General features: G+C 43.9%; 5 protein-coding genes across 6 annotated transcripts in view; 1 reads left to right on the top strand and 4 right to left on the bottom strand.

The window, feature by feature from the left end:
* The window catches only part of LOC120904712 (serine-rich adhesin for platelets), a 188,683-nt gene that overhangs the window by 74,066 nt on the left and 89,436 nt on the right, over positions 1-25,181 (top strand). The window lies entirely within an intron of this gene.
* LOC120904713 (odorant receptor Or2-like) lies at positions 7,636-9,524 on the bottom strand. Its single transcript, XM_040314947.1, has 5 exons — positions 9,034-9,524; positions 8,413-8,966; positions 8,251-8,349; positions 8,021-8,176; positions 7,636-7,951 (listed from the first exon to the last, which is right to left on the bottom strand). Exons 1-5 carry the CDS (start codon positions 9,335-9,337, stop codon positions 7,901-7,903), a joined length of 1,164 nt encoding a protein of 387 aa, XP_040170881.1. The 5' UTR covers positions 9,338-9,524; the 3' UTR covers positions 7,636-7,900.
* LOC120904715 (odorant receptor 67c-like) lies at positions 9,524-11,547 on the bottom strand. The gene is made up of 5 exons (XM_040314949.1): positions 10,934-11,547; positions 10,305-10,858; positions 10,139-10,237; positions 9,904-10,059; positions 9,524-9,814 (listed from the first exon to the last, which is right to left on the bottom strand). The coding sequence occupies exons 2-5, from the start codon at positions 10,833-10,835 to the stop codon at positions 9,764-9,766; spliced, it is 837 nt and encodes a 278-aa protein (XP_040170883.1). The 5' UTR covers positions 10,836-10,858; positions 10,934-11,547; the 3' UTR covers positions 9,524-9,763.
* Positions 11,969-12,471, bottom strand: LOC120904716. Its single transcript, XM_040314950.1, has 2 exons — positions 12,227-12,471; positions 11,969-12,157 (listed from the first exon to the last, which is right to left on the bottom strand). The coding sequence occupies exons 1-2, from the start codon at positions 12,446-12,448 to the stop codon at positions 12,032-12,034; spliced, it is 348 nt and encodes a 115-aa protein (XP_040170884.1). The 5' UTR covers positions 12,449-12,471; the 3' UTR covers positions 11,969-12,031.
* Positions 15,067-17,215, bottom strand: LOC120904714 (odorant receptor 49b-like). Its single transcript, XM_040314948.1, has 5 exons — positions 16,526-17,215; positions 15,918-16,465; positions 15,748-15,846; positions 15,529-15,684; positions 15,067-15,440 (listed from the first exon to the last, which is right to left on the bottom strand). The coding sequence occupies exons 1-5, from the start codon at positions 16,827-16,829 to the stop codon at positions 15,390-15,392; spliced, it is 1,158 nt and encodes a 385-aa protein (XP_040170882.1). The 5' UTR covers positions 16,830-17,215; the 3' UTR covers positions 15,067-15,389.

Raw genomic sequence — 25,181 nt, 5'->3', positions numbered from 1 at the left:
TGAAAATCATTCCCTTTTTGGGCGAACAATTTAGAAGCTGATCTATTGGGCAAGCAAATTCACGTTTTTGTTTTTGGATCCTATGAACATCAGTTTAGTTGAGCCAAGTTCTTGAAGTCGTTTTTTGTTCCCCGTTCGGGTAACTAGTTGATTCTCGTCGTTTGTCGATCTCTTCTTTCTCTCTCGCTCAATTGACGTCTACCAAAATGTGGCGTGGCGTTAAAGAAAGTTATGATGGAAAGGCATTGAAGAAATACAAAACCAGACGAGTGTGTGCACGTATTGCGTCCAGTTTTGTCGAATAACGGGAGTAACAACGTCAAAGATAAGAAAGTGCAGCAGCTTTTAAGTGTGTGGTGGAGCAGTCGTCGCGCGGTGGAGTTCGATAATTTTGAACTCTTGCTTTCCGACACTGAGCTTGTGAGTCAAAACTCTTATCGCGCTTACGCGACGATGTGTGTTGGTTGAGTGGTTGTGTAGCCAAAGTGCATTAGGAGCAACACAGTGAAGGGGGTTTGTTAAGTTGTTGTGGATGTGTATGGCATGATATCATTTAATGGAGCTCGATAGTCAAACAGAGCAGTATGATTGAGCAAAATGAATACCAAAAAGTCATTTTGTTTGTATTTGGAATATAAATGCTCCTGTTGTATGATTTTATTATGATAATTTTTGAAATAAACTCAAGAATACATGCCATACACAAATAAAAAGAACAACCTCTCTATGATCCAAAATTATGTGCTCAATACTAACGTCACACAGCGTTACACCAATTAATTAAGGAACAATCCCTTACTGGAACGCTCTGATGCTTTGGAGCAATGCCTAGCACAAACCCTCGTTCTATGAAATGCCGGAAATGAAAGTCTAATTGTGCTGATAAAATATTCTACCAATCTACATACGTAGCGGTCTCGTGATGAAAGAATATTAAATGTGCCTTCCATCAACGCAAAACCATAGAGCGACTAGGGATTGTGTTGTGATCACCCTCCCTTTCCATACCAAACCGTGAACCGTTGAGCGTTGAAAATGAAAGGGTTAGTGCGTTAAAATCTCTAGGGGTTGTAGCTCCGTTCCACCTGGAGTTGTACGCAACTTGCCCAATGCCCTCAGCTCTCAGGTATCAGGCCTGGTCAGTGTGTAGGACCTTTTGCCGCTGGACTCATGCAGCTGCTGCGACCAGTTGAGCCAGGATTTATTGGATTTATGAAGCTTGTGGATGCGCTTGCATCTTTGCAGTGCCGTCGCGTCGGCAGCACGTACCGTTCTTGTGCCATGGAGTGTAACACTGAAGCTCTAATGATGGAACGAAAGCGAAACCCTGTACCTTCCCCAGCGCACGGGTTGTGGCAGAGGAAGTTGGGCAATGTGTACGTGCTGCGTGCTCGCCTGATGGATTGCGATTGGGTGGAACTTTAATTTAATTGAATTGAAGTGTCTTGTAAATGCGAAGGAAAAAGGCCTCTCCCTGGGTTGTTGGTTGGTCTGCGTGTCGGCGTGGACTCTGTGCTGCGCTACCGAATAATGATGAGCTTGGACGCCGGAGGGGTGTGTTGGGGAGGTGGAAAAAAGGCATAATTGAAACGTTTGCGCAGCATGCAGCCACACATACAACCACACCAGCAGTACTGCTGCTGCAAGGGCGTTGACAGAGACGCACAGAGCGCAACAGCACAAGATGTTGAAGCGCAAGCAAAGTTCCATGCGTGTCGCCGATCGGACGGCTGTGTGCGCATGTTTGTGTACAAAACGCACTCCGCGGTTTGCGGCGGTATGTTTCGACGGCGCAGGAAGTTAACACAAACAAGCAGGCCGAGGTTGACGGCGACGCAATTGCATTTCATGTCGTTTTCATGTCGTCGTGCGCACGGTAGCGTTTGAGGTTGTGCCTTTCGAAAAAAGAGCGCATTCGGTTTTTGTTGAATGGTTAAGTTTACCCAAACTGGAAAGGAAAATATTTTTAGAAACTTGTGCCTCGGTTGTGTTGGTTTTTCGAGGCGTACAACTGCCATAATACAATCGCAATGCAAAGTATAGCAAAATAATGTTTTATTGGGCTTCGCAAAGTTTGAGGACCTCCAAAGCCCTACAAAAAGGTATCTTTTGTTGGGCCACTTCAAAAGACACAGTGAAGTTCTTTCGTTACTAAGCAATACTTCGACAATCAAAAGTTTCAAAACGAATAGAAATCTTCTTTTAAAGACGCTGAGACCAACACGACGGCGATGCTTCTGAGCATCTGTAACATTAATTTCCGTTCTGCCCTTGTCTGTCATGTTGATCGCTACAGCTTCGCGGAGAAGAATATCTCTCTTTGTATGTTTTTATATACTGGAGATGAATTTATGTTCACAATGATATGATGCATGCATCACACCGCTCGAAGACTATTCCGGCAAACACTGCATCAATGAGTGCAGCTTTGTTTTGGTCTGGAATTTATCCCATTAATCTTTAAACTCTGCTTCAACACACACACATGTGTTTCGATTTCTACTGGCGTCAAGGCGAAGAATTGTGTTCTCTTTGTATGAAACACGGCCCAACCAATTAACCAACTCCACCAACAATTCACACAACGGCACAGCAAAGTTCAGGGACGAACCGAAGAAGCGTCGCCGCCGTTTTGCCGTCTAAAATGCGATGGCAAGATCTTTATGGCTCGGCATTTGTGGTTGCTACCTTCGCAAGCGTCCGGCGCAAGAATGACTCAGAAACGTCCCGTTCGATGTGTTCGATGCGATCGTTGGACGTTAAATGGGCGGATGGTGGTAGTCATAACATTAGGAGTTTTTTTGTTGTTGTATCACAAAGTAATAACCCCGTGTCCTCGTGCAATATTTCGCAAATCGACATTTCAGGGTGATGAACGGATCCGGATGTGTTAGACCTTGAAAGGCAGGCGGATAATGTGTTTATGTAGGTTAGGATTTTAGCTTCCCCAAGATTTTGTTACATTATGCGTGCATTGAGCTTTGAAGATGTTAAAGATTCAAAAACTGCTGTACGTAATCGCAACCAAAAGAACCAACGGCATAATTCCTTTTACAGGGCAAAATAAAACAATTGGTGAATGATTTCGATAGCAGCAATATCTTTAGAGACTGGTGATCGGGCGTGCGCTTGTGCTATCTGCAACGAAACTGAATAAATAACAGCTGTTGAGCAGCTGTGTTCGCTTTTGGAGCTCTTCTGTGTACCCCCGCCAAGAAAGGCCCCGGATGTTGTTTGATTTACAGCCGTATTTGAAGAATAATGCTACGGCCAAGATTGACCCCTGTGCGCGGTACGTCCGAACACGGTGGAGTAGACCGCTCTATAAGAGACTCGGTTAATGACTCGGCAGAAGCGCAGGAGGCTACTCACAGGGTGTAGTTTCAAATCGGCGAGTTTGCAAGAAATTCCAATCCACGTATAGAACCTTCCTGTTTCGGTAGGAAGTCCACCGTGTGGATGATATTGAAACGCTCGCTCTCGTCGGAGCCCGTCTTTCACACTCGGAATCAAGGCGGCTCATCCAAAGCGGTTCCGAGCATTCAGCAGTTTAATGAGCTTTTAAAGGATGGCAAAGTCACAGCAGAAGCTCAGGGTCTTTTTCAGAGCGATCATGTGTACTGTGCGAATGGAAATGGTGTTAGCCGAAGCTTCAAAGTCAACCCGTGCCCCGCTTGGGAGAAATATCTTGAGCATATGAACAAAATTTTCCCTGGGAAGAATGTTTCGAAAAAGGTATTTGCGAGAAATAGCGAAATGGCAAAGAGGTGTGGAGCCCCCGGGTGGTGGTGGTGAGTACATGGTAATAGATATGCTTTTAACCGAAACGAATGCTGTGTGGCGCAAAGAAATAGCATTAAAGCATTAACCCTGGCTCTCGCAATCGTGCGAGAGTATGTGAAAGAATTCGCGTTCCGGGTCGTTGGATGGAGGATTGAGGATGGACAGAAATAAGTAGTAAAAACGGCCCGTCTCAGCCAAAGATCGTTCAATTCCGCAAGCATCTTGTACGGTGGCGGCTTCTTTTTTTTAAACTGCGCACACACGTTGCAGATTAGAGCGGATCATGGAGTAGGAACGGGGAGAAGCATTATCTATAGTGAATGAAAGACGATTATCCCACCGGGGAAGTAGCGACTCGGTGTGTGAAGCTTATAGTAGAGTTGGGAGACTCTCCATCATCAACTTCAAACGAAATTTGAAGTTGGGCAGTGTGGGGATGTAGGCTGTTTGGAGGATCATTACCACCGCATGCCGTGAATAATTACGTTCCACCTGGTGCGTGTGTGTGTGTTTGTCTGCAGGTTTCTGCGGTCCGGAATTACACACCGGAAACGAGTGTGCACTGCTTTCCAGGTGTGTCTGTACGGAGTTGCGTTCCACATTTTTTGTAGTTACAGATGCGGAAACTGATCTTGATACATCTGGCAGTCTGATACACGTTCAGTACTAACGTCCGGTGGGCAAGGATACATCAGAATGTTTACAATACATTAGATCACAAGTCTTATTGAAGTCAGAGATCCTATCGTCCGGTATCAAAACCACAATTCCACAAAAAAGAGGATCCAGCTGCAGAAATTAACATAACCTGTTACTCTCCAATGTTCTGATTCGAGGGAAGCATTGTCGAACTTCAGAACAATGCCTGGCTGTGTTATGTGGCACACATTTCCTTCTCTGGTGTTTTTTAAGCTACAATATTCGCTTCAAACACAACATCTTCAGCTAATTGCCCCTGCTTGACCTTTCCCACTGTTTCGTTGTGATGCTCGTTAGCCGAGGAGAGATTGCATTCTACGATGACAATACCGTAACCTGCAATGCTGTCCGTGTCGGAGCAAGGTGAAGGCTTGCAAAACATTCAATCAACTGAACATAGAGAACGAACGCTAATTTCTTTGAAGATGCAGAAAGAGAGATCGACTAAGCTCCAAAACCTTTACTCGTACCCACCGCAACCCAAAAACGGTCTGCGCTTGTCACCATTTTGTCGAAAAGTGAATAATGAGGGCGCCCTAGCGAGAGGGCCCAACAACATGGCTACATGGAGTAGTGGAGTTTTCTCTTCTTGTTTGTTGTTGCCACTTGATAAGCGAATCTGTGTGGCAAAGCAGCTCACAAGATGTACGACGAATTGCGGTACCGAGCGAGCCTGATGATCGTATGCCCTAGTCAGCGAGAACTACGGCTGACAGGCGCTGTCGTAGGACACTGTCAAGCTGTCGTCGCTGCAAATTCTTCCGAGGGTCTTCCGGGGGCGGCAGGCACATCTTCGCACGCTGTGATAGTATGGCTGGGAACGGACGATTAATCGAAAACGCATCGGAATGAAGTTTGCTTGCAGATGGACACTGCTACACACGGCGACCTCCCGGCCTGGGAATGTTGACTGGCAGGAAAAGTAGTTTCCACGTGTGTCTCCGTGTGTTCCGAGTCAGTGAACGATAATAGGGGTGTACCACAGGAACTACTCGCAGAAGATAGTACGGTGGCCTTTGGAAATTGCTCCCGCACATCCAATGCTTTTTTTCTCTCTTATTGATTCCTGTACTATTAAAAGACATTACCCTTTTTGTGGTCTCTTGCTTCCCCATTTTCTGGCCCGTTATCGTTGCACGTACGTTCCATTCTCCCTTGTCGTCGTTTCTGGAGCAAATGATGGCACACACACACGCACACAAAAAGCAAAATGGAACGAAAATGTAGTTTACGTGCCGGTGTTGACCATCGCGCTTGATCGAAGGGAAAATATAGGGCTTTATAATTTTTGCTACACCACTTCCCTTCCTCCTCATTCTCTACACCACCTTCCCTTGCTGCGACTGGAATGTGTGCGTGGTAGCAGTGTAACGTTTTCACCGTTCAGCTCGTGGGGCTTCTTCGCGCCTCGTGTGGCGCCATCCACACACTACCCGCCCGTCAGCCGGTAAGGTGGAAAATGACAGCGAGTAAAAAGTAGAGTACGCAGCGGAGTGGTGGGGTTTTGATGGAACGTGATTTTGCTTCGAGCTCAGGTTGGAAAAAGATTTTCCTTCTTAAAACCAAAAAAAGAAAAACGTATTTTGAGCTAGTGTATGTACACACTTGAGTACAGCTGGTCGTTGGTACAATTTATTCAATTTGTGTGTCATCAACAGCGGGCGCGGGAGTTTGTTTGTTGGTGATTGGTGGTGGTGCAAGCAACTACAAAAACCACATGGCAGGACTGCATGTAACTTCTTGCACGTTGCTTAAAGCTTGTTGGAGTGGAAAATAATAAAAACAAGCATCCTGCCTTCGAGCTGCTTTCAAGGTGATCTTCGTGACGTAGTGTAGCGCAGCAAACGCGGGACCGCTATATAAAGGCAATGGCTTTGCGTTTTTGCCACTGTCCAAAAATGAAGTCATCGCGCTTCGAGGGTCGCGTAACGGAAACGGCTTGTGTAATATTACGTGTGTGTGTGGGCTTTTGATAGCAAGACCAATCTTCTTCAGCAAAGAATATACACATACTTAGCTACAAGAAATCGAAAAGATCGTTTTTGTGCTTTTGAAATCAGATTTTTTGTAACAAGATGAATGAGTTTTAAACTTGAATAGAAAGCGCAATCTTCATTTAACTAATTAATGCACGTCAGTGCCACCGTGCCAGGTGCAGTGAGTGTGGGGCTCAATGTATCATTTGAACGGCAGTCTCTTAATTTATACCTGAAATATGATTCCTTTTTCGTTGCTGTTGCTACCTCCGCATCAAACGATTCAGAGGCATCTCCTCCACAACCAAAGCCATCTTTTCATTATGCAAAAGAGGAAAATTGAAACCTATTGCTGCTGCTGCTGCTTATCCGGGCGGTGTGTGGAAGGTCTTCAAGCGACAGGAACAACGACGGTGAGAGGGAAAGGCTTTTGCGCACATCATTGGCCCGACCTACTGAGGGCCCGGTTGCCATTTTTGGGCAGAACAGATATGACAATGTGTGTGGTGTGGTGCAGCAGACGAGGACGATCGATGATCGGGCGGTGCCTCGGGATCAGGTTATGGTTGTGCTGTGTTTGTTTGACATCACAGTTTTTAAAGGGCTTATGACAATCCTGCGGGAGATATGTCGCTTAACGTAAACACAAACTATCCGTCCGGTGGCAAACACTGCTCGAAAGCATGTAAACCGATATTGGAAATGCTGTGTAGGCTTTCTGTTTACAAATGTGTAATTTCTTTCGGGATTACGAAGAACTTGCAGCCTTGATGGGTGGGTAAGAGGTTGTCTAAAGATTAAGTTTCAGTAGCGCATCCTCTGCGATCAAGCCTAAATGCTTCTGCTGTTGCTGCTTGGCTGACGCGTAGGATGGCGTGAACAAAGCCCTGAGAGGCCACCCTCGTTGATTGAACGCCGTTTCGGTGGGCCCAATAATCGATTCCATGTGTTTCAGGCTTTCGAAGCCCGAGTGCACGTGCACAAAGCGCTGATGCAGCGCGATTTGCTGGCTGATTTATGCATCCCATAGTTCGCTTGCTGCTGGTGGCCGTGCTGTGGCATGCGAAAACTGGAGAAAACTCAATCAATATTTAAACGCGACTGTGAAGGAAGCGATTGCGTGGTGGTTTGTTTCTTTTAGAAAATCGCTTTATATAAGTCGTGTTGAAACGTGGGCGCATCGCTAGTAATTGCGTTATACTGGCTCGATGATGATGGCGTAAAATATGTTCATCTTTTTATTTTGCATTGCAACACAACTAATTAGTGTTTGTTTTATTCTTTCTCTACTTTTAGGTAAGCATCGCTTGTTGGATCTAGTTGAAAATACGTAGTGCAATATTAGTGTTGTTTTACTGAAGTACTGCAGTGGTTGGTGAGTTTTTTTTGTGCAAGTGAAATTTGCTCTCTTCGGGTGGTGTGTGGTGTACATGAAATCCTTTTTAAATCTGATCCCGCAATATCACAAAGAACGAGTAGGTAGTTTTTACTATCTGAAAATAAAGATGAGAGAAAACGATCGTCAGGGCGTCAACTTACGAAGAGATATCACCACAACTTACAATGCCAAACTGTTCCATGTTCATGTAGTAAAACTTGCCAGCAGTGATGCCAACTGGACTTTGAGCACGGACAAGAATTAGCTGAAGATCTTTCTGTATGTCGGTGGTTTGAGTTTCCCAGCCACTTTCGTAAACGGTATGTGCCACACGAGCACTCTGAACAGAAAAATAGAGAGAGAGGGGAAGAATTTAAGAATCTTCATCTCACTGGCATCAAAATAATAACTTACCTCGTACGATAGCTTTTCCCCAAGATAACAGTAGGCAAAGGTTTCCGTTGTGTCAAACACGAACAGTACGAAAAGATTCATAAAGTTAACATTGAATCCCTGCAGATTGAAAGCTCAGTGTCAAGTTTGATGATACATTCAATAAGGTTACTTGCCACATACCGATACGGTGAAGTAAAGCAGCATTGAACTCCAGATCAATACGCATAGAAGCAGTTGCTGTAATAGCGCTAGTGACGTGATAGATTCTACCAGACTTGCACAGTTAAGTGCATCCTGATGCATCTTGATCACCGACTTCAACTCCTGACGGAACGTGTTGTCCTGCGTGACGGTTCGTAGCTTCAGTTGTACCAATTGAAAGTAAAGGGTACAGTAGGTAGTAATATTACAGATGGTTAGAGTCTTCACCGTGCCGGTGAAGGCACAGAGATACGCGGTAGGCGTCATGACGACACCGAAGATCAGGTAGTGCGTAGCCGAGGTGCGAGTCTGTAGTCCGTAGAAGTTTTCCTCCATTTGCAGCGTGTAGTGCATGGTTGCGTTTTTGTTCCGTACCGTACCGTAAAACGTGTAAAGCGTAGAAAGAAAAGGAGCTAATGCGTAGAAGTGAGCTGCAAACATCACTACGATGCAGAAGATTCTGGTTATCTTGTGGATCATGTCGTGCTGGGTCGTCAAATGCTGGACCACCGCGGCAGGTGACGCACGGATAACTGTAACAAATTGTGCCGGGTTAATTTTGATTATTGATTATAATTATTATAGTTTGTTAAAACTTACCCGTTTGGGAGAAACTTCTAGCATGTTGAATGAACTCAGCCAGTTGGCGTCTGTTCAGAAACAACAGAAACATTCCGCAAAAGGAGTTGGTTTGGAAAATCAGCTCAGCGGTGCCAATGATCGTTATCTCAAGGTCGGGATATCCGAAGAAGCACTTGGGCACTACTATGAAGAAAAAGTAGGTCAGCATAACCGGCACGATACGAAAGCGTTCCTCTGAATGGTTGGTAACGCCAAACACTCGGAGCAGTTTGATGGAGATATGAGGCATGCCAGCCGGTTGCTCCTGTCGGAGGAAGTTCATCCTATAGTGATGGATGAGCGGAGATGATGTCAGTGTTGCGAGGCGGAAATACTTATACTGAGCTGCCAACAGGACTGCACTTTTGAATATAAGGAGCTGATAATTTGAATCCAATTTGCTACGTGTACGAGCGCGTTGTTACTATCACCAAGTCGATCGATCACCAAGTTGAATTTGCCGGGAATAAAACTAAGGGTATTAATTTTTGATCACTAACTCACTGTAGTGATGAAAAGGATTCGAGTAGACTTTGTTTCTAACCATGTGTAAGCAATTCCCAGTGGAGGAGTTTGTGCTTTGTTGCTGGGTGCCTAATTTGCTGCAGCGTGTCAATAGTAAATATTTGATCAGAGCACACCCATGGCAACAATCACACCAGCCATCGGGTAAATCAATATCTAGTTTTGCTTCATTTAACCGGTCAATTTACAATAAATCTCTCAGCAGGATAAACACTGAGTAGGTAGTTTTAAGGAGCTGCAGGGGGGGGGGGTGGAGACAATATAGCCTTATTATTTTGAAACATTATAGAATACGTTGACGGAAAGCTGTTTATGATGATGTACCTTTGCGAATTGCTCCATGTTGATGAAGCAAAACTTGCCGGCGGTTATACCAATGGGCTTTTGTGCGCGTAGTAAAATTAGCTGGAGGTGTTTTGCGATCTCCGTCGGCTGTTGCTCCCATTTTCCGTTGTATACGGCATATGCGATCCGTGCGCTCTGTAAATGAGAATTTTAAAAATATAAACACGTGCGTGTGATATGCTTTTAGGCAAGTGTGTTATGCAATAGGGTTTACCTCCATCGAAAGTTGAGTACCGAGGTAACAGTAGCCGAAGGTTTCGGTCGAAACAACCAAAAACAGCAACAACACATTTATCATGTGGCCGCTCATAGTCTGCAAGGTTGAGCATAAGAAGTTAGCTGATAGATATATCTTTGTTAGTAGCAGTTTGTTCACTCACCGCGAATGTAAAGTACAGTACCATAGAGCTCGACATAAGCACGCACAGGACAATCTGCATCAGCATGATCGGGGATACGATGGTTTCCAACAAATCAGCACAGCACAGTGCCTGCTGGTGTATCGCAACGATCGTTCTAATGCTGTCACGATCAGACGGAACTGTTCGAGTTTGGTATTGCAGTTGGAGTGCAACTAGCCGAAAGTAGACGGTGCAATAGCTGGTGAAATTGAAGACGATCATAATTTTGGCACATCCAACATATGCACATATGTATGACATCGGTACCATCGGGATGGCGAACATAAGATAGCTTCGCAGTGAGGAACGAATCTGCAGACCGTAAAAATCTTCCTCCATATGGAGCACGTACTGTGCGGTGGTGTTCCGGTGAGCTGCCCGAATGTACGACCCGAATGTGGCGCAAATTGGTGCGATAGCAAAAATGCTAACGGTGTACAAGATGACTAGACAGTAATATCTGGTCCATGTGTGCATTCGCTTGTGATGGGACGTTAGCAGCTGGCGCATATCAGCCTGAGCGCACTGGAAAACTGTCACGGAATAATAATATATTGTAGAAGGACTAACGCACGCAATGAAATAATTTTTGAAAGTGCATTGCCTACCTTCGTCGGCGATAGTTTGGCCAACTCGAACCAAGCACTGTAACTGTTTGCTACTTACCAAAACCAGTAACAAGCCAGTATAGTTGTTGAGATGAAAGAATAGTTCGGCCAACCCGATGACGGACGTCTCGAAGGAGGTGTAGCCGCAGAATAGTTTGGGAATCGCGATGATAAAAACAACAAATACACTGCGGTGAAGCGATGCGAAAATGTTTCTCCATTGACAATTCCTACGGCATGAAGCAGTTTTAACGCGAGATGTGGCACTCCCGGTGGCTTGTGGATGGTGAAAAATCGCCTCATTTTTTCTGCTAAATAGTTGTTGCTGAATGTTGAGACACTGGCTAACTGAAGCAAGCTTTGTTAAAATTTAACACACTCAATCTGTTGTGCGTGATAACATCAAACGGGTTTTTTTTAGCTGCAAAAGATAATAACCGTTCAAAACATTACTCTATTCTATAATGCATGGAGCGTGTGTGACAGGTGCAAATGTAACCCGGGTTGTTGAGACTAGCGATTGGAGTGCATCGTGTTTGAAGTAGAAAGCATTTTAAATGTGCTTGCGTAACCGCTGTTGGCATTGATCCATCAACACAGCGAAAATTGAATGCGTTGTCTTGACGACCTGGAAAATGGAAACAATAAACTCAGAGAAGTTGGTAAAAGATTTTTAACCGTACCTTAAGCAGCTACAATGAAAATGGTCCAGTATTTGATGTCGCTCAGAATCGGTATCTATATGACCGTTCCGACGATAGAACGCACAGAAACGAACTTAAAACTGATCTCTTAATATGACGTAGATAGAGTAGGTAGTTTTCACTATCTGGAAATAAAAGCGAGGTCATCGTGACTGATCCAGATGAGATATCTTTTGTTCCTATACAACATACAATGCCAAGTTGTTCCATGTTCATGTAGCAAAACTTGCCAGCAGTGATGCCAACCGGCCTTTGTGCGCGCGCGATAATTAGCTGAAGATCTTTCTGTATGTCGGGAGTTTGAGTTTCCCATCCACTTTCGTAAACGGTATGTGCCACACGAGCACTCTGAACAGAAAAAAAAACCATTCGAAAAATCTTGAACGTCTCTTTCTTAGTGACATGACGATGGATCACTTACCTCGTTCGATAGCTGCTCTCCAAAATAGCAGTAAGCAATGGTTTCTGTTGTATCAAAAGCGAAAAGGACGAGAAGGTTAATAAAGTTCAAATCGAAACCCTGTAATCGAAAGCTTAGAGTCAGTTTTGATAAAAGTTGACACACGCCTACGATGAGTTTCATAAGTACCGATACGGTGAAGTAAAGCAGCATTGAGCTCCACATCATTACGCATAGGACCAGTTGCTGTAATAGCACTAGTGACGTGATAGATTCTACCAGGCTTGCACAGTTAAGCGCATCCTGATGCATTACGACAATCGACTTCACCTCCTGACGGTTGAACGTGTTGTCCTCCGTTGCGGTTCGTAGCTTCAGTTGTACCAGTTGAAAGTAAAGGGTACAATACATGGTAATGTTACAGATGCTCAGGATCTTTACCGTACCGGTGAAGGCACAGAGATAAATGGTGGGCGTCATGAACATGCCGAAGATCAGGTAGTGCGAAGTCGTCGTGCGAGTCTGTAGTCCGTAGAAGTTTTCCTCCATTTGCAGCGTGTAGTGCATGGTTACGTTATCGTTCCGTACCGTACCGTAGAACGCGTAGAATGTTGAGAGCAATGGTGTTAGCACGTAGAAATGGGCTGCAAACATCACTACGATGCAATAGATTCGGGTTATCTTGTGGATAAAGTCGTGCTGGGTCGTTAAATGCTGGACCACCGCTGGAGGTGACTCTCGGAAAACTGTGTGATGTCAAGGAGACTCAATTATATTACAGTTTTATTCTTACATCCATAAACTTACCCGTTAGAGAAAAAGTTCGTACTTGTGTAATGAACTGTGCTAGCTTGCGTCTGTTCAAAAACAACCAAAACATTCCACAAAAAGTATTGGATTGGAAAATCAGCTCAGCAGTGCCAATGATTGTTATCTCAAGGTCGGGATATCCGAAGAAGCACTTGGGCACTACTATGAAGAAAAGTAGGTCAGCATAACCGGCAGGATACGAAAGCGTTCCTCTGGAGGGCCGGTAACGCCAAACAGTTGAAGCAGTTTGATGGAGATATGAGGCATGCCAGCCGGTTGCTCCTGTCGGAGGAAATTCATCTAGAGCAATAGTGGTGGGCGCTAGCATTCGATGTCAGTGTTGCGAGGCTGAAATCTTTTCTTACAATGAGGTGTCAACTGGTTGGCACATTTCTATATAATGCTCTTATAATTGGATTCGTATGAATAAAAAGTTCAATGTGTGGCTTTAATTGAGGCGCATAGGTTGAATGTAATAATGTATGACCACGGCTCGAGCATTTTACAGTAAACTTTGTGATCGATCTCCTGTGAGTGTTGTGCTTTATTTCTTAGTGTCGATTTTGCTGCAGCGTGTCAATAGTAAATATTTGATTAGCGCTATTAATATTGTTTCTTCGACACCATCCACCACACTAACACTAGTAGATGTGATTCAAAATCGATACAATTGGAGAGCGTAAACAAACAAAGTTAAATCTGATCCCTCAATATAACAAAGAAAGAATAGGTAGTTTTCACTATCTGCAAATGAACATTAGAGACAACGTTCAGTGCGTCAGCTTTTAGAAGAGATATCACCACAACTTACAATGCCAAGTTGTACCATGTTCATGTAGCAAAAGTTGCCAGCGGTAATGCCAACAGGCCTTTGTGCGCGCGCGATAATTAGCTGAAGATCTTTTTGTACGTACGTGTTTTGTTGCTCCCAGCCGCTTTTGTAAACGATGTGTGCCATACGAGCACTCTGAACAGAATGAAAAGATCGTTAGAAAGAGAGAACTTAAGAATCTCCATCATATTGGCATAGAAAAACTTACCTCGTACGATAGCTGTTCCCCAAGATAACAGTAGCAAAGGTTTCCGTTGTATCGAACACGAACAGGACAATCAGGCTAATAAAATTTAGATCGAATCCCTGCAATCGAAAACGCAAAATGTGTCAGATTTAAAGGGTTTGTATTAGATGAGATCATCACTTACTGACACGGTGAAGTAAAGGAGCATTGAGCTCCAGATCAATACGCATAGAATCAGCTGGATCAACAGCACCAGTGACGTGATAGATTCAAGCAGGCTTGCACAGTTAAGCGCATCCTGATGCATCTTGATCACCGTCTTCAACTCCTGGCGGAACGTGTTGTCCTGCGTCACGATCCGTAGCTTTAGTTGTACCAGTTGAAAGTAAAGGATACAATGGATGGTAGTGTCACAGATGGTCACAGTTTTCACCGTGCCGGTGAATGCGCAGAGATAGACGGTAGGCGTCATGATCATGCCGAAGAGCAGGTAGTGCGAAGTCGTCGTGCGAGTCTGAAGTCCATAGAAGTTTTCCTCAATTTGCAGTGCAAAGTGCATTGTTGCGTTTTCGTTCCGTACCGTATCGTAGAACGCGTAGAGGGTTGAGAGAAATGGAGTTAGCACGTAGAAATGGGCTGCAAACATCACTACGATGCAATAGATTCGGGTTATCTTGTGGATGAAGTCGTGCTGGGTCGTCAAATGCTGGACCACTGCTGGAGGTGACTCTTGGAGAACTGTATCAATTATCAAAAAGTCAATTATATTACTATTTCTTTTTGTTATCCATAAACTTACCCGTTAGAGAGAAAGTTCGTACATGTATAATGAATTCAGCTAGCTTATGTCTGTTCAGAAACAACAGAAACATTCCACAAAACGAGTTGGTTAAGAAAAACAGCTCGGCTATGCCAATGATGGCTATCTCCTGATTGGGGTATCCGAAGAAGCACTTGGGCACTACTATGCAGAAAACGTAGGTCAACATAACCGGCAGGATGCGAAAGCGTACGTCGGGACCGCCGGTAACGCCAAACACTCGGAGCAGCTTGATGGAAATATGAGGCATGCCAGCCGGTTGCTCCTGTCGGAGGAAGTTCATCCGGAACAATAGTGATGGACGCTTGGAAACGATGATTTTTCAATAAAAAATGACGGTGTTATCAGCCTAAAACCTGCGCTAACAATGAGCTGTTACTAGCAAGATACACTCTCTGTAAGTATTGTACTGATTGAATGCGAAGCTTGAATTTATTCAATATAAAAATATGAATGTAATAATTTATGGCCTCGAGCATACTACAGTGGTGAAAAAGAATCGAGTACGTGGACTTTATATCTAACCATGTGCGTGTAATTGCTAATGAACGTTATCCTTTGATCCTTGACGCTGAATTTGCTGCTGTGTATCAGTATCAATTATTTCCACTAGTACTAGTAATTAACAAGGCATCGGGTATATCAATTTCTTGCTTAGCTTTTCTAATTTATGGTTGCTTTGCATTAAATATTAATATTGCTTTTAAAATTGATCCCTCAAGACAACGAAAAATGAATACGTTGTCTTGACGACCTGTAATAGGGAAACGTTAAACAAATGGATTTTGTGTCATAATCAATCGATTTGCTGCCATATTTTCGCAGACGATTGCGACACTTACCTCACCAAACTGTTCCATGTTCATAAAACAAAACTTGCCAGCAGTAATACCAACAGACCGTTGAGCACGTAGCATTATGAGCTGCAGGTCTTTGCGTAAAGCTGGAGGCATACCTTCCCATCTGCAGTCGTACACAACACTGGCGACACGAGCACTCTGAAAGCAAATAATGAATTAATGTCGAAGCCTGTTTGCCGATTGGATCAACCGCTAAATCACCTCGTCAGAAAGTTGATTACCCAAGTAGCAATAACCAAACGTTTCGGTTGTGTCGAACATGAACAATATAAACAGACTAATAAACTGTGTGTTAAATCCCTGGATGTGAGAGATGAAGTGAGTGGAGATTGAAATATCTGTGAGATAAGTATTAATCTGTTGCATTTTACCGCCACGGTGAAGTACAGCAGCATTGAACTCCACACCATTATACAAAGCACTAGCTGCAGTAGCATGATGGGAGCGGTGATATCATGTAGCAAATCGGCACAGCTGAGCGCACTGTGATGCATTTGAATAGCGGATCTTATATCACTAGCATAATTTTGAGAACGGCCAACCTCTTCTAGTTTGACCTTAACCAGCTGAAAGTAGATGGTGCAATACTTGATGAGGCTCAGAATCGACACAAGTTTGGCTGTTCCGACGAGAGCACAAAGAAACGAAATTGGCACCATGATGGCACCAAAGATCAGGTAGTGGTCCAGCTTTTCCCGAACATTTAGTCTGTAGAAGCTTTCCTCCATGTGTAGGGTAAACTCCGGGACGGTGTCGTTTTCGTATGTGTTGTAATACTTCCAAAGGGTCGCAACAATTGGAGAGTAGCTGTAGAAGTTAGCCGGTACCAGAAGGGCGGTAAGGTACAGTTTAGTGATTTTGGTGACTTGGGTGTCCATCTTGGTAAGATATTCAGCAACTGGAGACGTTTCGCTAAGAACTTTAAATTCGGCATACTATTAGTAATAAGTCCTAAAACAAAAAATGGTAATCGACTTACCTTTCTTCGCGAAGAATTCTGACTGTCGCACAAGCTCAAAAATCGATTCACTATAGAGCACTAACAATAATACCCCAACGAAACGATTCGTTTGAAAGAACAGCTCAGCCAAACCAATGATAGATGTCTCAAAGTTGGGATATCCAAACGCAATCTTCGGTATAGCTATTGTAAGTAAAAATAGCACAAACATCGGCACGTATCGATATCTTTCGCTTTGCGTCTGTGAAACTCCAACCAGTCTTAGGAGCTTCAGTGCAATGTGCGGCACACCGGGCGGTTTTTCGATTAAGAAGAACCTCATCGCTGGTCCACTGATTGGTATATGATGTAGTAGGTCGTTGTTGTGACCACCAATGGGCTATATATCGTCGCAGTGACGTTTATTTGAAACTGGTCATTCAGTTAAACTACATGTGCATATTAACGTTCGATCGCATTCAAACGCTACAATCGTATTTGTTATACAGCAAAAAGCATATTTAAATATTGGCTGATGAGCAATCAAAAGTATTGATTACGAAAATCTACTTGTGAGCTATGTGCTTGGTTGGTAATATGCCCAACGGTGGTTTCTCATTCGTGCCGCGGTGCTGTGTGTTCGATCTATCCAACTGAAAGCTCTAGTGAATAATGAATTTCTCTCTAGAAAATGTCCTTCAGCAGAAGATAGAAAGAGTAGGCGGTTTTCAGGCTCTGCAACGTCAGAAGACAGTAATTATTGCAGTGGATTGTAACTAGAATATTAAATTTAACCGCACTTGTCCGTATCCATCGATCGTAAAACCCGCGTTATACCGATTCGCTGTTGGCTTTGCTGTATTATTGGTACAACCATCTTCTGTAGCTTGACCGGTTGATCGAAACAAGCTGTACTAATTTCAAGACCCTGTTATATTTTGTAATAAATGATTAAGCTTATAATAGACAACCAAATTCCTTACCTTCAAAGTCAGTTCAGTTGCCATGGCTACCACGGCAATACCTTCAGCAGTTATTCCCTAGACAAAGAAAAACGAAACTGTTACAATGCGTCTAACATGAGAATTGTTACGGTGTGTCACTTTTATCAAACTGTAGTTCACTTACACTTATCATAACATAATACAGCATAAAGCACCATATAAACACGCAGCCAGTAAATTGAGCCAACAGGATTTCCATTAGAATGTTCTGCAGCTGGCGGGAACACTTGATCGCCAGCTGGTGAAGTTCGATAATTTCACTCAGCTCTGCAGTATACTGGTCAACGGGTCCGATCTGGCTCAGTCGCTCGATCTTGAGGACAATGATTCCCAGCACGGTCGAACAGAAGCGAATCAAACCGAAAAGCGTACCGGCCTTGGCGGTGAACATTACCAACAGGATGTAGAGGGTAAAGAACATCAGAGCCTGATGCACGAAACAGTGGCCAAGGTTGTAGTGCGAGTCTATCAAGTAGAGACGATTTTCCATTACGAGCGGAAATGCTGCGGAATATTCCGAATCTTTCGTGTAGTAGGTGTAAAACATTCCTGCAATCGTGCTGCTGGTCATGGCGAACACGATCCCATTTGTGAAAATGAAGTAATACTTGGTGAACTTATGTATTGCCGTGTTGAGTCTAATCAGGATCTGTTCGTAGTCTTCATTGAAGATAACTGAAAGGAATGAATAATTAGCAAATAGAACCATTGTAATGTTCGTTTAGCAAGTGAAGTACTGATTAGTACTTACCGATTTCGGTAAAACGCTTTAGATTTTTAAGCAAGTCTTCCAAGTTGTCCATCTTTAGGGGCAACATAATGAAGGTGATGGTAGTGTTGAACGATAACATACCCTCGGCGATGCTTCGGAAGCATTGAAGAATGGTTTCGTATCCCAGGCAGAGTTTAGGTATGAACAACGCAATGCAAAGGTAGGCGTAGATGGCGTACAGACGGAACTGTTCGGACGGGTTCTTGTTCACTCCGAGTAGTGCCAGAAGTTTAAGAGGCAGAGGCAGAACCTTCAAAGGGTTGTCCAGTGGATCGAACACAACCATCGTGTTTGGTGTCTAAAGAACTGATGTTGACTTTAGGTTATGAACAGTGTAAGAATGCTTACTGCGTTCGTTTTTATGCGACCGAACTTAGTAACCTGGCTGATAGTTACAAGCCGGTTGTGAGTAGTGTGACAAGCTAATGTCCAGTTGTACAGTTTGTTTGAGTGATATGCGGGCGACAAGTGACTATTACATACAATGTATGAAACATTGTTGATTCGTATTAGGATATATCCTGATATCTTGTCCTAAAGATAGAATGAGTATGACTTTTTAACAATCTCACTAAACTGTGCAATTTGAGCTGAACTACAAAGTTGTAGCTTTGCGTAATTGGTGATTTGTTTATTTGGTCTTCCGTTCTCAAGATGACCATATCGATTAGCTGATGAAGATCGTCTCGCCTCGTGTACAATGGCCACACACATAAACACACACACACTTGAAAGAACTTCATGGCTGCGGTATAACTTCCCCAATGAACTGGAAGAATGTCGAGAATTCAAGTGTTCTAATAGCACAAAGTTTCCATTTAATTACAGTTAGCTACAGCCTGGTAACTGTTTGCTAACAACGAAAAATGAATACGTCTTCTTGACGACTTGCAAGATAGCGATAGCAATCATTAAACTTATGGAAGTCATGGTGTGGTTCCTAGAAAGGTTTCACAGCTTTTCAAAAGATATATAGCGAAAAAGAGGATTCTGACACTTACCGACCAGCTACTTTTTTAGGAGGCAGTATTCCGGTTGGCCGAACACATAGGATCGTGAGGTGCAGGTCTTTACGTACAGCTGTTAGTATTTCTGTACAGTTATAGGTAATCCTGCCCGTCTGAATGTGTGCAAGACATACGCGACACGAGCAATATGGAATTGAGTCAAACATGTTATGTACTTGTGAGAGTTGGGTTGTAAGAGCAGCTGTAGAAATTGATCGGCAATAGATGAACGGTATGGTATAGCCTTGCGATTTTGATGGTGGGCGTTCATCTTGCTTAAATATTGAGCAACTGGAAATGGTTCGCTAGGAACTTTTAATACAATAGGTAGTAAGGAAAAATTATATTTATAAACAAGGAAAATATACTCACTGTTTTTGTGAAGTTGGACAAGCTCATTAGACGATACGAATACATTAGAATATTGATTCGTTTGAAACAACAGCTGAACTCATGACAGATGTCTTAAAGTTGGGATATCCAAGCACATTCTTCGGTACGGCGATTGACAGTAAGTAGAGCACAAATATGAGTACGTCTTTCGCGTTTCAATCAGTCCTAGAAGCTTCAACGCATGGTGTGGCATATCGTATGACTTTTCGATTAGGAAGAACCTCATCGTTTGTCCGTTGATTGGTATATGATGCAGAATATCGTTGTTATGATTCCCAATGCCATTAAACTAAACTACATGTGCATATTAACGTTCGATCGCATTCAAACGCTACAATCGTATTTGTTATACAGCAAAAAGCATATTTAAATATTGGCTGATGAGCAATCAAAAGTATTGACTACGAAAATCTACTTGTGAGCTATGTGCTTGGTTGGTAATATGCCCAACGGTGGTTTCTCATTCGTGCCGCGGTGCTGTGTGCTCGATCTATCCAACTGAAAGCTCTAGTGAATAATGAATTTCTCTCTAGAAAATGTCCTTCAGCAGAAGATAGAAAGAGTAGGCGGTTTTCAGGCTCTGCAACGTTGAAAGACAGTAATTATTGCAGTGAATTGTAACTAGAATATTACATTTAGCACCGTACTTGTCCGTATCTGTTGTAATCGATGTAGTAAAACTTGGCCGCAGTTATACCGATTCGCTGTTGGCTTTGCTGTATTATTGGTACAGCCATCTTCTGTAGCTTGACCGGTTGATCGTACCAATTGGTGGAATACATAGCCGTACTAATTTCAAGACCCTGTTCAATTTTGCAATAATGATTAAGTTTGTAATAGACAGCAAAATTCTTTACCTTCAACGTCAGCTCGTTCCCCAACAAGCAAAAGATGAACGTTTCCGTAGATAAGGCGATAAGCATGGTTCCCACGGCAATACCTTCAGCAGTTATTCCCTAGACAAAGAAAAACGAAACTGTTACAATGCGTCTAATATGAGAATCGTTACAGTGTGTCACTTTTATCAAACTGTACTTCACTTACACTTATCATAACATAATACAGCATAAAGCACCATATAAACACGCAGCCAGTAAATTGAGCCAACAGGATTTCCATTAGAATGTTCTGCAGCTGGCGGGAACACTTGATCGCCAGCTGGTGAAGTTCGATAATTTCACTCAGCTCTGCAGTATACTGGTCAACGGGTCCGATCTGGCTCAGTCGCTCGATCTTGAGGACAATGATTCCCAGCACGGTCGAACAGAAGCGAATCAAACCGAAAAGCGTACCGGCCTTGGCGGTGAACATTACCAACAGGATGTAGAGGGTAAAGAACATCAGAGCCTGATGCACAAAACAGTGGCCAAGGTTGTAATGCGAATCCAGCACGTAGAAACGGTTTTCCATTACGAGCGGAAATGCAGCGGAATATTTCGAATCTTTCGTGTAGTAGGTATAGAGCATTCCTGCTATCGTGCTGCCGGTAATGGAAAACACGATCCCATTTGTGAAGATGAAGTAATACTTGGTGAACTTATGTATTGTTGTGTTGAGGCTGATTAGGATCTGTTTGTAGTCTTCTTGGACTGTAACTGAAATGAGTGAAGAGTTGGTAGTTGTAATGAGCGATGTTACGATGATAATCCTTATTGCTTACCTATTTGGGTAAAACGCTGTAGATTTTGAAGCAAGCCTTCGAAGTTGTCCATCTTTAGGGGCAACATAATGAAGGTGACGGTAGTGTTGAACGAAAACATACCCTCGGCAATGCTTCGGAAGCATTGAGGAATGGTTTCGTATCCCAGGCAGAGTTTAGGTATGAACATCGCCACCCACAAGTAAATGTATATGGCGTACAGACGGAACCGTTCGGACGGGTTCTTGTTCACTCCGAGTAGTGCCAGAAGTTTAAGAGGCAGTGGCAGAACCTTCAAAGGGTCGTCCAGTGGATCGAACACAACCATCGTGTTTGGTGTCTAAAGAACTGATGGTGTGTCTTGGTTGGTTTCACAGTGTAAGAATGTTTGCTGCGTTTCTTTTCGGTGCTACTATTTATAATATCAACCCTGTTTTGAATTGTGACAAGCTAATGTGCAGTTGTACGGTTGGTTTGAATGATATGTGGTTGACAAGTGATGATTACGGCATATGTATTGGGACTCGCTTTGGAGTTTTAGAAGATATCCTTTAGGACAAGATAGTATGAGTATGACTTTTTAACAATCTCACTAAACTGCGCAATGTTGACGGGGAAAAGCTTCCCAGCTGTCAGCTCGATACGCGTCTGGGAGCGATGAATCATGAAGTAAATTTGTTTCTGTATTGGTACGGATTGATCGTACCAGGCAAGTTGCTGTAATTCATCGAGCACTTCCTCTGCCTGTGGAGGTAGTGGCACAGTTAGTGAAGTTACAAGAATTCATAATTTATAGTTAGGTCCCCAAGGATGAGGGCTTACGTTTGAGGTGAACTGTGTCCCAAGCTGACAGTAGGAGTACGTTTCGCAAGTTAGCACCAGAAGCAGTAAACACACATTCATCACTTTGGAGGTGAATCCCTGCCAACAAAAAACTTTCCGTGAATGCCCTCTTTCGTTAACTATGCTTCACATACAAACACACAGACACATTACCAGCAGAAGTATGTAGAACAGCATGAGGCACCAAATGGCGGTGCAGAATGTGATCTGTATGAGCAGTGCGGGATTAAGGGCATTCTGCAGCTGTGCTGCACATTTCAGGGTGGAACGGTGTGAATGAATGATGGCTTCGAGCTTGGCCTGCGATGCGCCTGGCGGTAGGTTCCGAATTTGCTGGGCGGTAGCTTGAAACAGCATCGATGCCGTACGAATGAGTGAAAAATCCATGACGTCCTTAGTGCAAAGTGCCAGCGATCCTATTACGCTTAGTCCACTCACAGCACCAAAGTAAAGCGAATAGTGAAGTAGATTGAAGCGAATATCCAGGTAGTAGAAACTGTGTCGAAAATAGAGTGAACGTGGGTTTCATCAATGAAACAATCCTTTCCAATGGAATAGGTTAGCAACTAGCGTTACTGACTTCATCTCAGTGGGCATCACATACTCCTCCCGTTCGCCCGTCTGGTTGCGACGGTTTCGCACCACAACGGCACTCGTTGCCATGAAGGGCATTATAATGTACGATATGCAGACGGCAAGAAAACACTTGCTGTACATAACTGAAGATTTGTTGATTATGTCCCTCGTTCTCAAGATGAACGCACGCACATCATCCGGGTAGGGGTTTTCGACACACTCGCGCAACGTATCGATTAGCCGATAAAGATCGCTTCGCCTAGCGTACAGTGCAATCAGTTGCAAGAATATATACGTCGAGTACACAATCTCAGCACCAACGCGCACCAGCGCAATTGGCTCGTCGATCTTAATTAGGAAACGTGGGATCTGACCGAAGACGAAGAAAAAAACACACAGAAGCCAGAACCTGCGGTTCACACGGTCACTGCGAGGCAAACCACAAAGCTTTAACAATCGGCAACCTATCGGCAGCATCTCGCGAGTATCGTCGATTTGGAAGAACTTCATGGCTGCAGCGCAACTTAGACAATGAACGGGTTGGAGGCTAGCTGCTAGTAGCTTCAACCTGTGCTTGTTTGGCGTTAGGTGTTTGGCGTAGGTGTAAAGCGTGTAAATATTTCATGCTCTGGTTTTTTTATTGGCTTACCTAGAAGCTAACCATGTTCTCGATAGCAGCAAAAAGGTGTTGAAAAAAGAAAGGAACAATATTTGTCCAACAACTGGTGCATAATTCATGATAGTTTATTGTGCCTGGACCTCGTCCTTTACAAATGGTGGATGTCCATTCTGGGAACGGATCTATCGATTGACAATTGCGAGCAAGCAGGCATCGTTTTGAATTGTTTTAAAATACATTTTTTAGCACCAAGAAAAAGGAGTACGACTTTTGCACGATGTCACCAAACTGCACGACATTTGCGCTGAACAGCTTGCCTGCCCTCAGAATGAGTGGTGTTTGCGAGCGTCGTATCATTAGTAGTATTTGTCGCTGGATGGGGACTGGTTGGTCGTACCAGGAGAGCTGCTGCAAAGCCATTAGCAGATCTTCACCCTGTGCATGATTGTATGATTAGATATTCTTTTTGATTTGCTTCCCCAAAAGCCGCTTACCTGTGCTGTTAACTGCGAGCCGAGCATACAGTAGGTGTAGGTTTCGATCGATACAATTACCAGTAGTAACACCATACTCAAAACACGCGAATCCAATCCCTAAGCGTTGAATACAAATTACATCATTAGTATCACGTAAAATGGGAAGGTTTAGGCGTGTGTGTTTTTAGGTGCGAACCATTAGCAAAATGTAGAACAGCATCAGACACCAGTTGGCGCTGCACGAGGCAAACTGAAACAGAACGGATAGGTTTAGTGCCTGCTCGAGCTGCGTCGCGCAAGACAGCGCGTTGCGATGCGATTTGATGACACGGTTCAACCGCTCCTGGGTGATCTGCTCGTGCAGGTCACGAATCTGCATCGTTACAATGCCAAACACCAGTGTCACCGTTTTAATGGCTGCAATGTCGATAACGTCCTTGGTGCAGAGTGATAGCGAAGATATTGCCGACAGCACAAATATCAAACCGGCGTAGATCGAGTAGTGCAGCGGATTGTAACGGATGTCCAGGTCGTATAAGCTGTGTAAGATCAAGCGAAAAAAAGCATGAGGAACATTACCGTCCATTGTGGAGCTGGGAATACGTGCTTCATTTCGGTGGTGATGATAAATTCTTCCTGCACGCCCGTCGCATTGCGCTGGTTGCGAATGTAGACGAAGCCCGACGCTAACGGTGACATCGTACAGTACAGCACGTACACGCACATGAAGAACCGCGCGTAGGCTGCGGACGATTGGTTGATTTTGACGTTCGATCGGATGAGGAACGATTCGATTTGCTCCGAGTAGGGTATATCGATGCATTGCTGCAACATATCCACCAGTCGGTAAAGCTGGCGCCGTCGGCAGTACAGTGCCATTATTTGCAAACACAGATAAACGACAAACACCAGCTCTGCAATAAGGCGCATCAGCGCTACCATATCCTCGATCTCTACCAAAAATCGGGGTACGATACTAAACGCCAGATATGCCACACACTGGAGCCAGTAAACGAGCTTGAATCGTTCATCCCGCCCCAATCCGAACAGTTTGAGCAGACGGCACCCGATGGCAATTGCTTCACGAGGGTTGTCTAGCTCTAGTAACTTCATGGTATGCTAGCAGGTGCTGCACCGTGGACAATACACAGATGAATGGTACATGGAAAGAGGTTTCTATCCTACCCTAGGGTCTTTCGCAGTTAAAAAGACGGGATTGAAATGTAATGATTGTTATTTGTCCAACCGATCAATCGTTAGGCTTGATTATTGATATGCGAACGGGAGTGATTTAAAATTCATTCCAAATGATACACCGTGGAAAGTCTCAGTTGCATGCGGCTCACTGATACCGACGGTAGCCTTT

The sequence above is a fragment of the Anopheles arabiensis genome, chromosome 3 (assembly GCF_016920715.1).
Source record: "Anopheles arabiensis isolate DONGOLA chromosome 3, AaraD3, whole genome shotgun sequence".
NCBI lineage: Eukaryota > Metazoa > Arthropoda > Insecta > Diptera > Culicidae > Anopheles > Anopheles arabiensis.
Note: the sequence above shows the minus strand (reverse complement) of the source record. Positions and strands in the feature narration are given on the sequence as shown.